Source organism: Osmia bicornis, chromosome 15, assembly GCF_907164935.1.
Source record: "Osmia bicornis bicornis chromosome 15, iOsmBic2.1, whole genome shotgun sequence".
Lineage (NCBI taxonomy): Eukaryota > Metazoa > Arthropoda > Insecta > Hymenoptera > Megachilidae > Osmia > Osmia bicornis.
The window spans coordinates 4,936,210-4,951,766 of NC_060230.1; the positions used below are offsets into that span (position 1 = coordinate 4,936,210).

At 47.2% G+C, this 15,557-nt stretch overlaps 1 protein-coding gene across 5 annotated transcripts in view; it reads right to left on the reverse strand.

The window, feature by feature from the left end:
* Positions 1 to 15,557, reverse strand: part of LOC114875343 (homeobox protein homothorax) — a 369,739-nt gene that overhangs the window by 76,877 nt on the left and 277,305 nt on the right. For all 5 annotated transcript variants that reach the window (XM_029185507.2, XM_029185504.2, XM_029185506.2 and 2 more), the window contains one exon: positions 3,446 to 3,522. In XM_029185507.2, the coding sequence (XP_029041340.1) occupies positions 3,446 to 3,522 (77 nt within the window). The remainder of the gene's footprint in view (positions 1 to 3,445; positions 3,523 to 15,557) is intronic.

A 15,557-nucleotide genomic window follows, 5' to 3' on the forward strand; every position in this document is an offset into this window, starting at 1 on the left:
CCGATCGCCAGAGGCCTCCTTAAACATGATTTGTGCACAATTACCGGAGCTCCAACGTCCGACCACCAACCCCCGTCGTCGTTCTGGAATCTCTCTCTTATTATAAAGCTGCCGGCGAACGCGCGTACGTCGTGACGATTTTATTTATACGCGCGGCAAACCACCCGCGTCTCCGTTGGCGAACGGACCAACCGCGTGCAACAAGAGAAACGAGCAGGGAATACTTCGGGCAATTCGTTTCGCATTTTATATCCGGCCGCGAGAACCCAGCTGATTCACCACCGCGTACGATACCGAACGAGAACGAGGATTATTTCGATCCTCCTTGGGGTGAAAGCAAACACGAAGGAATTGCATTCGGGTTGAATTCAAGATGCGAATATTTTTCAGGTACGTCGTTGCGGAACAATCGTACACCGCGGGACACGAGATTTCGTTAATTCAAGGATTTTCCTAACGCTTCCGTTCAACAACGGAAGGATGAAAGGGGGTGCTTAAACGTCACGGTAAACAGGGGTCGGTGTAATTCGGATGCTGGCGCAGGTGGCACGCGGAAACATCTATCAAGATGGCTAGATAGGAGAGCAAGGGAAACGCGTTCCTTCCTCTGTAAAGAGAAAAGGGAGGAGCCGAGACACGAAGGAACGGTGGATCAACTCGAAGAAACGGGGGATTTCACGGGACAGGACACACTAAGCTTCGGAAAGGGTGCTCTCTGCCTCGTCTTAACCCTTTCCCTGGTACCGGATCACGTGGAATTAACTTTTCTCAACGACGTGCGACTCTTCGAGAAGTTTGTCGACAAGTATCTTCCGATCTGTCGCGGATCAACCCCCTTCGAATTTCCGTCCAATGTTTGCTGTCTGATTTATAACGCTACTCATCGTTAAATCAACCTTCATAAAAGAATAATAAATACCAATTTTGTATATTAAATATAAGATATTACAAATAAAAGAAATATTCTATTCAATAATCTTAAGGAAGTGTTTCTTTTCATACCCAATAATCATTACTCCCAGTCGTCGCCGAATCTTCGGCATCCGATCATCCCCATTCCGGAATCCCTCGAAATAATCGATTCGTCGTAAAAGCAGTTCCATCGATTACGTTGCTTTCGTTTAAAACTCGAAACTAACGTGGATGCACGCGTGCCACTCCCATTCTAAAGTCGAACGTCCAGAATGCCGATAATCCCCGAAATCACGTTGCCAATTAAATCCCGCGAAACTAATCCCGGTACCCGTCATAAACACCGATCGAACGATTAACCGTATCATTATGAATCATCAAAGAATCTCGAAGGGAACGGGTCTTATTAATTGCAATCGTTACCTGTGCGGCGAAATCGCCGTAAGGTAACGCGAACACTCGTAAAATCTGGCTCCGGCTATCAGCCTGAAATCTCGAGCGTGTTCACCTTTTTATTCACCGGTGAACGTGACAAAAAAAAAAAAAAAGAAAAAGAAAGAAAGCTGGCCAGGTTTAAACAGGAGACACCGACAACCTTTCGTAACCCGTTCTCGTACACTGGAAATACGTGTACTCGTGGTTCACGGAATATTTGCGTAGATTACGACACCGCGGTCGGTATATCGAAACAGAAGATAGCAGATAAGTAGCTAATAGGTTGAAACGATGCTGAGGAGTATTTAAATACAAGCCCGACACGTCGGGGATCGTACGCGCGTTCGCGCAAAACGAAATACCTTTGTTTCTGAATGTATCCAGCCGACTGCATTCCTGCCAGCCGCTATCTCTCTACTTCAGTTTCAAAATTTTCCCGGTTTATCGGCCGCACCTGCAGCCGCATTCTAAACGGATGCAGCCACCTACAGGCACCGGTTAACCTGTTCCCCGTCGAACGTGTCCCTCGACGCGACACGGTTAACAATCCCCTTGATGACGCGTGTTGGGGCCGGCAATTGGTTCCTCGAGTTCTCTCGTATATATTTCGCTATCGCCTTTACGGCGAACCGAGCCGAAAATCTTGGGCCGAGTACGCGAATCGTGAGTGCGTTTATCGGTAGCGTCCGTGCAACGTGGAAATTTACGGTACTTGCAGGTTTCCGAACTGGTCGACGCGAAGAGGTTTCCAACGGATCGAGAAAGACGATGAGAAGAAAGAGGCGAGCCAGAGTGTGTTACTTGTCCTTCTCGGTACGCTGACACGGCCCAGATACGAAAATCGTAAAGTCGCTACATAATAGCGACTGGTATAATCCGGTACGGCACTTCGCGACGAGATTAAAGGTGCATAAAGCGGTCTGGCGTAAACGTTTTACAAGCTGCTCGCCTACCTGGCTGGCAAGCGTGCAACGCAAGAGAACGAGATATTATTTTCAACGTCGCTTCGTTACGTCCCTGCCAACATTCGACAGCGTTACGGTTTTATCCCGAGTTATTTGTTCCGGAGCGGAGTATGATCAACGGACGACAATCGGAATCCTTCAGAAAGTTGATACTAATTGCCGTTTGCTCTTGGATGATGGATGCTCCGCGAGTGACGGTTCAGATGGATACCGACTCCTTTCGACGTCTTAATTAAATCTTGCTAATGTATGCTAACGTTTATATTTATGGTAGCTTGAATTATCCGATGCGCATTCAAATTCTGATAAATTAAATTTTTTAAGATATCAACGCTGGTTAGATTAAAATAAATTTTCTTTCTATGGTCGAGTCTATACGAGAGTTTACTTTACTCGTCACGGACGATTAAGAAAATAATTTTGAAATTTTCTATACATGCGTCATCTGATAACGAGCACCTATTAGCAGAAGCGAATAAAAATATCAATGTACCGATTCTATCAATTACTTCCCTAGAATTTATTGTATAAGCTACTGTGGTGGAATCTGCGAACGCTTTGATTAATGCAAAGAATCTCATTACATATGCCGGTTTCGCAGGCACATATGAAAATAGCGAGCGAGCGGAGCAATTTTGAGAGAAACTAGAAGAACGCGGCGAAGCGTGCCCGTTTAATTTTCAGAAAGGTAGAAAAATATCTCGCGCTCCGTTGGTAGGATAGAAAATTCTTGAGATTCGTGCCGTCACCGGAACACTAGTAATCTTCATTAAACCTGGCTACGAAGGAAGAAAAAAATGGAACGCGTTCATACGTCAAATTCTTTTGCGCTCGGCTTTTCCATCGATCGGAACGCGACGCGAAAATCCATTGAAACGGCAAGTATAATTTTATCTTCGATACACGGGCACGTCAGGAATCTAATGGGCTCGACAGATCCGTCTCAAAGAAACCAATAAAGAAAGGAAAAATAAGAAGAAAATTTCATGATGTAATAAATACTTCTCGGTTAAATTGTTCGTTTATCGGAGAACATTCATCGTTTCCTGTCCTATTGTTGCTATGATGTAAGACGAAACTTATGGCATCACGCTTTTACTGATAAATCATGCAAATTCATTGTTTGCACTCACCAGTTGTTAACTTGAAGGATCGTCAACCCCGTGTCCTGAGCCAACTGCTTCTTCTGGTCTTCCGAAGGGTAGGGATGCTGCAACAGACAAGATAACACTTAATTTAGCAATCTTCTTGATACCGCTTGGAACATCGAAACACCGGTGTTACTTTATCCAACGGAAAGATCGAAGCGAACGAAACGGTTTTCCTCCGTTTTTCCAATATTCGAAAACGACCGCCCACCCGCATTGCCACTTTCGCGTGTTACCGTTCTTACTGCACGAGAAGTTGCGCGTTATTTACGACGACACCATTCGACGAGAGGGAAAAGCCAGCCATTTCCCGGCAGTCCGTGCTTTTAAACAATTTATCGAGTGATTTATCGCGTAACAGGTAAGTGCATAGCGCGCGTAGACGAGCGACGACTTTTATCGTGTTCCCGTGGACCCAGCTGCGAAATATTATTTATTATCGAGCAACAACAAGGATAATAGAAATATGAGAAAAAAAAAGAGACGAAGATAGAGTAGGGAAAAAATGCCACTGCGAACGTTATTGCTGATTAATAGGTATGAATCGGAAAGATTGATTTAACCCTTCTAACTTTTCTATATTACAAAAATTGTAATATTTATCAGGCTATATTTTTACCGAGTATTGTCTTAGCAGTGATGCGTTTTTATGAAAAGGAGGTTCGCGATTTGTTTGCCCAAGCGACGGCTTTAATAAGGGATGAAAATTAAGATGCACGATGCGTTGTCCCCGTGGGATCGGCGTTTCGCGTAGCTGCTAATATAATTAACGCGATTATCCACGGATCGCGTGCCTTACTATTTTCTTTTTTCTTTCTAACGTTCTTCCGAGCCCGACCGTTTCTCATCCATAATACAGAGAGAGATTGTATCCTGACAGGGCGCAAGGCAACAGCCACCCTTCGCTTCGAGTCTCGTTTCGAGTCTGCTTAAAAATTGATTGGACTACGTGTAAGACGTCCATCATCTCGCTCCATCTTCGTACACTTGATAGCTCTTCGTGATCGAAGTAAAACGGTTTATCGAAAACTTTGTTGAACCTCTCGCGATACCGAGCATCCCTCAAATTAAATGGAACTTTATATCGTGCTTATCCATGAAAACCGATAAATCGGTGACAAAATTGTGAATAAGAGAGACGAACAACGATGTTAAAGCAATTCTCACCTCCGGACAGTATCAATTAATCAGTTCATTCAACACGTGGCAAATAATGTGTACACAACACCGGCTACATCCAACGAGCGTGTATCCTCTTCAATTAGTCCCCGCGACGTTAAATCATTCCAAGAACAGAGAGACGGATAGTGATCGATCGATCAATCATGATCCTTTCATGCCTATTTACCCCTTTTTCCTAACCAATTTCTCCGAGTCGCATTCGCGAGCCACCTTTGAAGTGGCACAGTTTATTCCCGGATGAATAGATTAATACCGCGTGCAGATTGATATCATCCTCTTGAACCAAGACGTTTCGCGCTCGTGTTCCGATTCGCACGTGCGTAAAATCGCCCGCGTCCCGTTCGTCTTCCTGTTGCTCTCCTCGGTGCCGAGGCGCGGGAAATTAATGCTAGCAGTAACTTGCCCCGAAGAACGATGAGATTTATACACGAATTTATGAACTAGCGCGGTAACACCGATAGAATAACAGACCTGTGCATCGTTTATACATCTGGACTCAGTATTCGCTATTCGCATTTTGAGCTTCTGCCAATATTTCTTTTCTCTTTTCGATAACTCTGCATCGCAACGTTGCATCTCATAGAGAAATATTTTAATAAATTTTCTAAGATAGCGAGTGAAAATTTCAAATCGACTATTTTCTATCCCTGCTATCAAAAGGCAAATGGAACTTTGGCGCACAGCTAATAAACAGCCTCGGTATCGCTCCAACCTGCAACGTTCAGCTCGCGCAGAATTTCCTTGGTGGACAATCGGGAAAAGTTATTCGCCTTGGAGCAAAGTACCGTGCCACGGCGGTCGATTAAATCAGGCCCGTTTACGCGACCGCCGCGACACGCTCGACCGTAATTCACGGCCACGATACGGGAACATTAAATTCGACGTGGAATCGGGCCCGAACCGATGCCAAAGCGTGCATCCAGTATGCGAGAGTGAGAGAGAAGCGAGAGCTGGCGACACGAACAGATCCGGCTGCGCATAAAAGCCCGCGGCTGCACCGCAAGCGGCCGAACCGCATCATATTTTTACATAATTAGCACGTGGCGCTCCGCGGTATTACGTTCCACGGTCCCTGGTGTTCCACCCCTCGCCACCCTGCTCGTTACTTTTTGCCGAAGCCTGCGGTATTTTTGGAAACCACCGTGGCCCGCAGATCCCTATACCTCCTCCACCTCCACCCTTCTCTCGCCCTTCTGTATATCATGTTTCTTGGAGGCGAGCCACGGTACACACGCAACAGAAGGCTTCGTGTACACCTCCACCCCTATACCCAACCGGCAGCCCATTGTACGGCCGTGTATACGCGATCCAACCGATTCTTATCCTAATTAAATCGGTCGAGAGCATTGTCTGGGCGTAGAGTTTCTATCGGATCTCGCCTGGTTACCAGGCAGCTTCTCTGTTACAATGTAACGTCATATCGAGCCGCGGTAGATTGAGACGTGCTCCACTCTGTACGGGTTTAAAGCGGATCGATCATCGATCCGGATCTCTAGACTTTGTTGTGTAATCGTGACACAGTAATGGAACCTTGTTCCTTTCCGTTTCTTTCAAATTCTTTCGTGAAGAATTTGCTAGAACAGAGACAGTTATCGTAGACGATTGCTAACGAACTACAAGAAAGTGAGAAAATTCGAGGAGACATATTGCTAGCTCGTAATTCGTCGGCAAATCTAAGGATCGCCAGACTTTCCTCTGTAAAGCCGGCTCGTGTCGAGTCCGCTCGTCGGTGTATGCATAAAACAATCAAGATAATTGTTGAAGGTACACGGGGACCGACTGGCTGACTGCTTTCCACCCTCTTCTGGGATCGAGCTAGCTGCCGGAACGGGCGGGCGGAAGTAAAAGGGACAAAGAGTGAAAGAGAGAAAGCGGCAGCTATCCAATTACATTGAAAACAATAGTCTTAAGTGCTCGCGGCGGTCCGTTCTGGCCTGTTCCCCGACGCTTTTCCACGAGGGTCGTCCATCCCCCCACGGGAACAACCGTGACGATGCACAAGTTTGACTCGGTAAAAGTATTACCGCGAGAAAGTTGCAGGTAACACTCTCGGAATTGAATGAATCTCTCGGACTATGTTGAGCAACCCTTGGTTAATACCCATCCAATCGATATTTGGTTATCGATAATTATAAATAATTATTACATTCATTTTTGCAACGTTTCTATTCTATATAATAAGGATCTATGTAAAAGAATGTTGAAGTTTACGAAAGACTATCCAGCGAAGCCATCGAAGCGGCACGGTAAGCGCGAGAAAGCAAATGGAATCCCTTAATGGCGCCCGTTTCGGCCAGGGAATCAGAACGAAAGAGATAGACGGAGGGAATCGTCGAGGCGGACGACTCGAGTCGACGGCCAAACAAGCGATAAAATGAAAATGAGCGATAAAAAGACAATATGAAAACCGTTTGCGCTCTCAGCCGTTGGATGGAGAGGGGTAGAAACGAGCGAGCCGGAAGCCGGGCTAAGTGTGTAAATGAGTTCGTAGTTTAGCCCGATTGCCTGGAGACGACCCCTTTTCGTGGTACGCTAACCTCATCCATGGCTCGCCACCTTGATACCAAAGACGTAGCTGAAATAACCGACGCCTTTTCGGCGAGAGAATTGCTCCCTCAGACAATTCTTGAGACAATGAGATCGTTCGTGACCCAAATTCAAATCAGTACAAACTGGTGAGCTATCTTTTCTCGGAAGGGGTTGCTTCTTCGACTGAAAACGATCGACATCCACAGGTGTGCCCGATAGCGAACATGTTCACTAAACGATCCTCTATTCCTATATAATTATTATCTATATTTCACTTTGTACGAACATCGTGTTGCACGAGCAGTTTATGTCTGTAAATAAATAAATAAACGACGAGTTAACGAAGGGGACGTTAATTAAAGAATCCGATACTCTAGTACGCCCACGACGTACAAGATCTCTGAGAAGAAGAAAACCGATCTCACCGTCTATTAATATTCAATGTACGCGCATTAGCATCGCGCAATGTTTCAACTTGTAACCTGTTCGTAGCCCGAGTAGCCGGCCAGCAGTCGATAAATCATAGGTAAGCGTGAAGCAAAACGAGCCTGTTATTAATCGTGCTCGATAAGCAACCGGGTTCCCGCGGTATCGCCAAAGTCGCAAGTAGGATAAACGCGACACCCTCCGGTGTATCATCCTCTGATCGGGCCAATTGGGCACGTAGCCCTCGTTACGATCGAGCACGACGATACAGCGAAACAGTTGTCGGCGAAGAAGGAGGTGTTCCCGCGTCTCGACGCTACCCACGCGTACGACGACAATTCGCCGATTCCCGATGCTGCGTCAGGTCGTCGATGTCGAATGGGCGGTCGTCCGGCGCGGTGGAAATCTCCGTTCGTGTACTTGCTCGACGCTCGTTCCCTTTCGATAATCAGGCTTCTCGGTGCCGAATGACACGTCGATGACGACCGCTGCTGACTCCGGCTAACGAGCGGGGCGTTTGGGGCGTGGGAGCCAGCAGAGATCGCGCCTCGTCATCGCGCGGCTCGATTCCCGCCCTCCCCCGTTAGGATCCGTGTCGCGTGACTCGCGGGGAAAATGCACGAACCGTATCGGAAGACTTCCCGATGAAAACTACCCCTATCGAAAATTCATCGTTTCTTAGATTTTTATTTTGAAAACGTAATTCTTCGAAGAGCGAACCTAAGGGTGGAGGTTAAAATCAATTGGTTCGAGGAGGGCATGAAAAGCAACCGATCGTTTAGAAGCTATCTAGCAAGGAAACTGCCTCGGTCGGCCAATTCGAAGGGTGCCGGTGCTCTTTGCTGATGCGAGAGGAAACGAGGACGAGCGAGAAGGAGGAGCAAAGAGGTGGAGACAAAATAGGCGACGTCAGCGCGTCAGTCATCCCTAATACCTTCATTCCGACTGTCTCCTACCATCGGTGGGATAGCTATATAAGGCATTTCCATGGAGCGGGCATAACTTCGTTACCGCCTCCGGGGGGTTATTCAATTTCGGCGTTAAAATCCTCTAATGTGCCGTTATTGCAGTCGGCCCGGCCGCGGGAGGAGGGGCAACGCGGAGGTAATGGCTGGCGCACGTCGAAAGGACTTCCACGGGATTTCCTTTAAGAGGAGAGAGAGGATCGTCTGAGAGAAGATTCGAGGGGCTGAATATTACGGGACCGGGCCCGTCCGGCGAATGCAACTCTCACCTTTGAACCAAAAATAAGAGAGTTAAAAAAGCAATCCCGTGTTCTTCCAACAAATTACTTCGACATCCTTGACGTTGATGGACGTTAATATTTAAATGACAATCATCGAAACGACTAAATTTATTACTGAATTCGATAAACCTGCAATAAGCTGGCACAGATTTGAGAAAGCATGTACCCTACCCGTAAGAATGCTGTAAACCAACCCTTCCTCCGATGAAACGTTAATAAATCTACCTGCCCCGTCAACCCTCCGAAGGTTCGAATCGTATTTCGAACGTTCGAATGTCGACGATGCGACACGTTTCGTTGGATGCATGCGGTTGATTGGAATCAGACCAAGGGGACGCATTCTCTGCGCGACGAACGAAGACGCGCCACGTCCCTTTCGGTGTAATTACAGACGAAACACAATGGAATGTATGGAGGTATGCAGGAGGACGCGCCTGCAGCTATTCGTGGCAAGCACGGACGATATGAGATAAGCCGAGCCCAAAGATGGTATGCTGTCCCGATGTCGAAGCGTGCTGGAACAGCACCGGGACGGGAACCGAGCAAACGCGAGCCTCCATCTGCCAGATAGATATCGTTGCTGAATCTGCTTCGTCATTGCAACGGCCGAGGTTGCTTGCGTTCGATAATCAGCCATTGCTGCTTGATGCGTTGCATTCCGGCCTCGATGGCGCGAACAACCCTAACTTTGCCACGGGTTTGTTGAAATAAAAGTGGTCGGTGAACGTCGGCTTTTCTTTTTCAACTTTCGAACTGTCCACGTATGAACTTTGAACCTAATTGCCCCAATTAGTGCACGATCAACTACACGACTCCGGATCGTAATTTATGCAAATGCCTAGGAATAAACGAGCAGGGTGATCTCGGATCTTTTCGAAAGGGCAAGTTGGCCTCTTACGAAGCAAAGAGCAGCCGGATCAACGGACTGGTCGAGGAATCGATGCGAATTGGTACGGCGACTTGCAGGGCGTGGTCGAACCGGGTCTCTGTGACACGGCCACCTCAATCACCGTGCGACGCCCAGGCCTGTCATTATCACGCGACCCCGTCTACCATGGGGTCTACTCGCGTCCATACACCGACCTCGAACATCGAACATCGAACGTGCCTAACCGGGGCTCTGTTCGGCTGGACCGTAGCCACGTGTGTCAGAGATCTCCCACGATCCGAGCGATCGCCAAGAACAAGCCCGATGGGTGCGTAAGGAGGGGAACACTAGGAACGTGACGACGCGACACACCTACCTCATTGTGTTCGTTTCGTGGTAGCGTTAGACTCGAGAAGGAGGATGAGGTTCTACGATCGGAGGTTCAATCGCCGCCAGGAACGATGACCGTTGACCCCGGCTTTGCCTCCCAATTTCATTGATTAGGCCTCGCTACGCGGTACAAGGATCGTCCAGGGGCCGTATCGGCTGATTGGACCGTGCTAATGAAACGACTGACGGTTGCCCTGGACTAATCTCGGACAGGGAGACATCCGTGGATCCACGCCACTGGTCTCTATTAACTGGCTGGCTTAATGGTCCCAGGGAAACTGTCCCTCTTGTCATTTCATTCTGCCCTTTTGCTTTCTGCCATACCGATCTACTTTAGTTGCAACAATATGTGACAAATTTTCAATAAAGATTTCTATAATACATTGCCATTAATTAGCTTGATTAAGCCTGATGATTATTTGAGTCGATCGGAAAGTCGAAGCCTTTTGGCCGGCGAATTCTACAAAGTCATCGACGCGGCACTGACAAAATCCTCTTTTCCTGGCGGGCCGCGCCAGTCCCGGTTTCCTCGCCGCGTCAATCGAAACGTAGCTGGGACCGTGACTTGTGGGAATCAGGATAATTATAACGTTTCCGTTCGGTTTAGACGGCACGTCGCGGAGGTGGTGGAGGGAGCGTACGCAATAACGAAACCTCCTCCTCTTCAAAGGGCCCCCGGGCGGCAATTCCACGCTCATGCTCGCGCCGCTACCCAGCAATCATCCCCGCTCGAGTCTTTCAGTCAGTTTCGTTGCTATTTAATTATCCATTTAAACCGTATAATCTTCTGCTACGGGGCACCGATTCTCACTCGTTCGCCTCTCTCCTTTCTCTCCGTCGATCTACGCGACAGCCGGGAACCGGCACGGTGAATCGAGATCGAGATCCGTACGGTCAGCCTCGCGTCGGCGGAAACGTGGGATCGCGCGTGCACACGCGAATCGAACGACCGGTCAACTGGCATCGTTACATCGGTATCGGCACGTAGATAAGGATGCTAGGCAACCTTGTTGCGAAACGAGCCTTTCTAGGCCGCCGCTACGTGATACGTCGACGTTTTCGCAAGGCTTGATTTATTGGCAAACCGATCGGAGCCGCGTTGCGATTAGACCGTGTTTTGCGTTCCTAGTAAATACAATTATCTCTTCGGTAGGTGTTTCTGCGAACTAGGAATTGCTTGGAATAATTTCTAGATTGTTTCTACAAAAAAATAAAGAAAAATGAACGAACTAAAAATGGTATCGGATCAATATAGCCCTGTTCAGCGTCTGTTCGAGCCATTTTCTGTGCCGTTTCTAAGGAAAGAGAAGAAAGAAGTAATTGGATCAGAAGAGGAGGTAAGATACACGGCAACAGGAAGCGTGGGAGTTGCATCGTGTGTATACATACGCGTCGAGGCTGGCAGCGCGGGAATGGCCGTGCTCGTCGTTACCGGTATCGGTAACAAGGATACGCTTCGCGGCGAGTGACCATTTCGTTGGAAGGTTTACTGTCCAACCGAAGCTTCGACGCGGTGGCGATACAAGAAGGGAGAGAAGATTAGAATCGACTTGGATTCGCGAACGTTCCTCCTCCAGTTCTCCGCCAAGTTCCGAGATCGTAATTTAGATGATTATACGATACCTGTGGTATTTACGCCGCGGCGAACCCGGCGAAAAATCGCAGAAATTACGGCCGAGGGCGAACCACCCCGTACGACAGAACATCCACGGCTCGATAAATTATGAGGAACGTGTATTCGAACACGGGCTGAAGTTTCTATCAAATTACCATTCGATAGGATAACGAGGCACGTCTTTTATTCCTTTTCCTTGAACGTTTTAAAAGGAGCAGAGACAGTGCTTGGGATTTTAATGAAATCGACGGGGGTGAAACGATCAATAATTACAGCAGCTATTATTAATTTTCCAAACAACCCTGATAGTTTCTTCAAAGGAACACGCGTAACTCAAAAATGAAAATCCCGGTTCGCGATCGAAGCAAATCGTTCCCTCCCGAACACGAGATAATAAAAGAAGGTTCTCGGGGTAGACGCGAAGAAAGGAGGCGAGAAACAGGCGTCGTCAAACAAGAGGGGCAGCTCGACGGATTTCCTTGTAACCCGTATAGCCCATTTCGGGCTCGCGTATATGACGCCATTCGCACGATACCCGACGACTAAACGAACGAACCCGGACGAAGGAAGGGCTGCCAGGGAAAAGGGGTTGGATGCCCTGTACGAGGTTACAAGACGAAATAAATACAATATTATGCAAACGGGCGGGGGCTGATCGCGCACGGCAAAGCCTCGGGAATCTCGGGAATCCCGAATAAATTGACACTAAACGTGGAAAGGGTCTGTCGGTTCCCCCGGAGCCCTTTCCTCGGCGTTTCCTTCTACGGTGCAAGAGCAAGCAAGCTATCCACCTACGCTCGTCGGATCGCTAGGAGCGACGGGGAACCGCCGGAAATATATATCGATGCTCCCGCAACACGCCGTATCCCAATATCACCTAACAGCTATTTCGTTTATACGGCCGTTGCGAACCGGGGGGTTAGGGCGAACCGGAATGTGTTTTTCCGGAATCTATGCATAGCCGACGCGCGGAATGATAGAGGGGTGATCGTGCTATGATTCTCTGCCTTCCTCCTCCCTGTGTTTTCCTTCCCATTCTTTCGTTCCGACGATTTTTCCTTTACATCGCGCGATTACATGTAGACACAGCGATATCTCTGCTCGTTAATAAAAAATAACAACCCCAACACTGTATCTAATTATATCAAAACTTTACTCCATCAACTCTCTATAAAATCTAATAACAGATGCTCAAGAATATCGAGGCTATTCCGTTCGGTTTCTCTTGGCTGCGGATAGAGACGTTACGTTAAGCCGCTAAAAAGGAGCCGGGCAAAGGGTAGGAAAGGGAAGAAGGAAGAGAGAGCTAGAGAAAGAAGAAAATAAAAAGAGAATTGCTCGGTCGGCCACAGCCTATGAAACGGCGTGCGGTTAAATATTCAAATTAATACGGCACGCTCGCGATACGGCCGATAACGGGCCGTCCGACTTTAGCGATTCGGCTTATCGAGCCTCGGCCGCTCCTCGCGATGGATACGAATGTTTGCGTGCTTATTCATGAAAGGAACGAGCGATAACGGCCGCCTCCTGTCATTCTTTATCGCCGCAACCACGCCGTTACCTCGGCTTCAATAATTCCGGCCGCTGTCGTGGCCGACAACATTAACGTTGTCAGGTAGGTGTTTTCTCAAGTACGTTTTCAGCGTTCCGCTACGTCATCGGGATCGCGGCACAGCCCCGCGAAACTATCATTACGGATAAAAAATTATTAACACCATTGTCCTTCTTCTTGCGCAATCGCAGTGAAAAAATACTAGGGTCTCAGCTCTTCAAACTTGGACATACAATGTCCCTTCGATTATTTTCTTAGGAACAGTCCTACTTTCGTCGTGGAATACTTTGACACGTGCTAGGCGTGTGCTTCATTGTCCTTTCTTTTTTATTTCTGCCATCAGTGCTCGTAAGGCGATGTCTATATCTTGCTCGAGGTGTCAATCAACTATTGCGAAGGTGTTCGGAAAGAGAAGGTGGACAAGAATAGAAATAAAGGGCACATATGATCGCGTTTCGTTTTGAAAATATACACTGCGAAGAGTGTAACTTATAGAATCATCAAGTTTATATCAAGGTTCTATAGCATCAAAAATTAAATTCTCAATCGAACAAGTGAACGAGTACAGAAAATGCAAATTCCAATCAACGTGTCGACGAAAGTAACATGTGGCAGCCGGGGCTAAAAGCCGAGAACAAATTGCATCAAACATAAATTACACGTTCAATTCTAACCCGACCGTCATTTTCTCTTCTGCAAAATTACACTTCGAATTCATAGGTGAAATTATTCGAAGCCGTCAAATCATCATCCTCTAACGAGACGAATAACAAAGAACGCATAGCATGGAAACAGCAGAAATTAACGTTCGTTCGTCGACGATCAAACGTGGACGTAACAATGATAGAAAAAAAGGGCGGTCGAATGAAAAAAAAAGAGAGAAGATACCGGCCGATAATAAAATACAATATTCATAATGAGCTTGAACGCGGTTGTTGTATCGCGGGGGTGGTTCGCGCATCGATAACCCCGGTGTCGAAGAGTTTGAGTGATTGACGCGATCGAATGGAACAGATCGTGATGCAGCGCAGGAGAAAAGTGTTGACCGCTCGTTCCGGCCGAAGCGTACGCCCGCTGTTTCGACCCATTGACAGCTGCATAACGCTTTCAAACAAATAGGAACAAATTTCTCTGTCTCTCTTACTTGAACGTCCAGCGTCGTTCTTTCGCGAGCGGGAATACGTTTTTAAAGCTAACTCGTGCCAGGCCAATAAATATCGACCAACGAGCACCTGCGGGCCCGTCAACGAAATATACGTGTTTATTAAAGATATTTATATCGGCTTGTTTGTCGCTTGTAATGTTCAATAAAATTAATTTTGAAACGCGAAAGCCTTGCATGAAATCCGGTCACTTAAATTTCCAGTTAGATACCGAGCAATTGAAACTTCGGTGGAAAGTAAACGCAGCGACGATTAGATCTCTGAAAGACAAGCGTCTACGCGGAAGTTAACAGTCTCGAGCACAGGGATTAACCGATGCTTTCTGCTGCCGCAAGATACAGTGGGAGAGAATAAAAAGGAACAATTAGCAAAGACAGGATTAGAAATTGACTTGGTTACCGTGAAAGTTTGTCGGAAGTAGAAACGGGAGTGAATCGGAGGCTCGATAAACGCGCGATTACAGCGATGGAAACGAGCGTACGAAACGGGACGTTCCGAGGCGAGTGGCCGATGTAAACGTGCCGTCGAGAGGCCAGTTCGTAAAATCGAATGGACTCTGTCGTTTTTATATCCGGTGCTACACGGAGTCGTTGACAGCGTTTAATTTTCCGCGTTATGAAGCCCGGCTGATCACGTACACCTCTTTCCATTTCCCCCTTTTACGCTCCTTAAGTATTTTAATTCGCTACCGTCGATGATCATCGCGGCTGTTATACTTTAAATTATTATCCGTTTGCCGTTTATTATCATCGATATTGCCGCAATATCGTATCGGTATACCCGATCCGAGATACCTCGATGTTTGTGACTCAATCTTATTGATTATCGAATGATCGTCGCTTGTACTGTTGCTTCGGTTGATTGCTTTAACGGGTACTTCCAATTAGTCTCCTCGTTTAATTTATCTGCATCGTACGGTATACGTGGGATTGATGCGACCGATGTACTTGGGATAATTGACCACGTTGATTGCCGGGAGGGTCACGATTTTAATTTAATCGCATCGATGATAAAGAAAAGAAGGAAATTACCCTGAATATTTTTAACACCTTGATTGCCATTATAATCACCGATGACTGACGTTACGAATCTTCCTATTTCGCTAATTCATCGAAATAATTGTCGG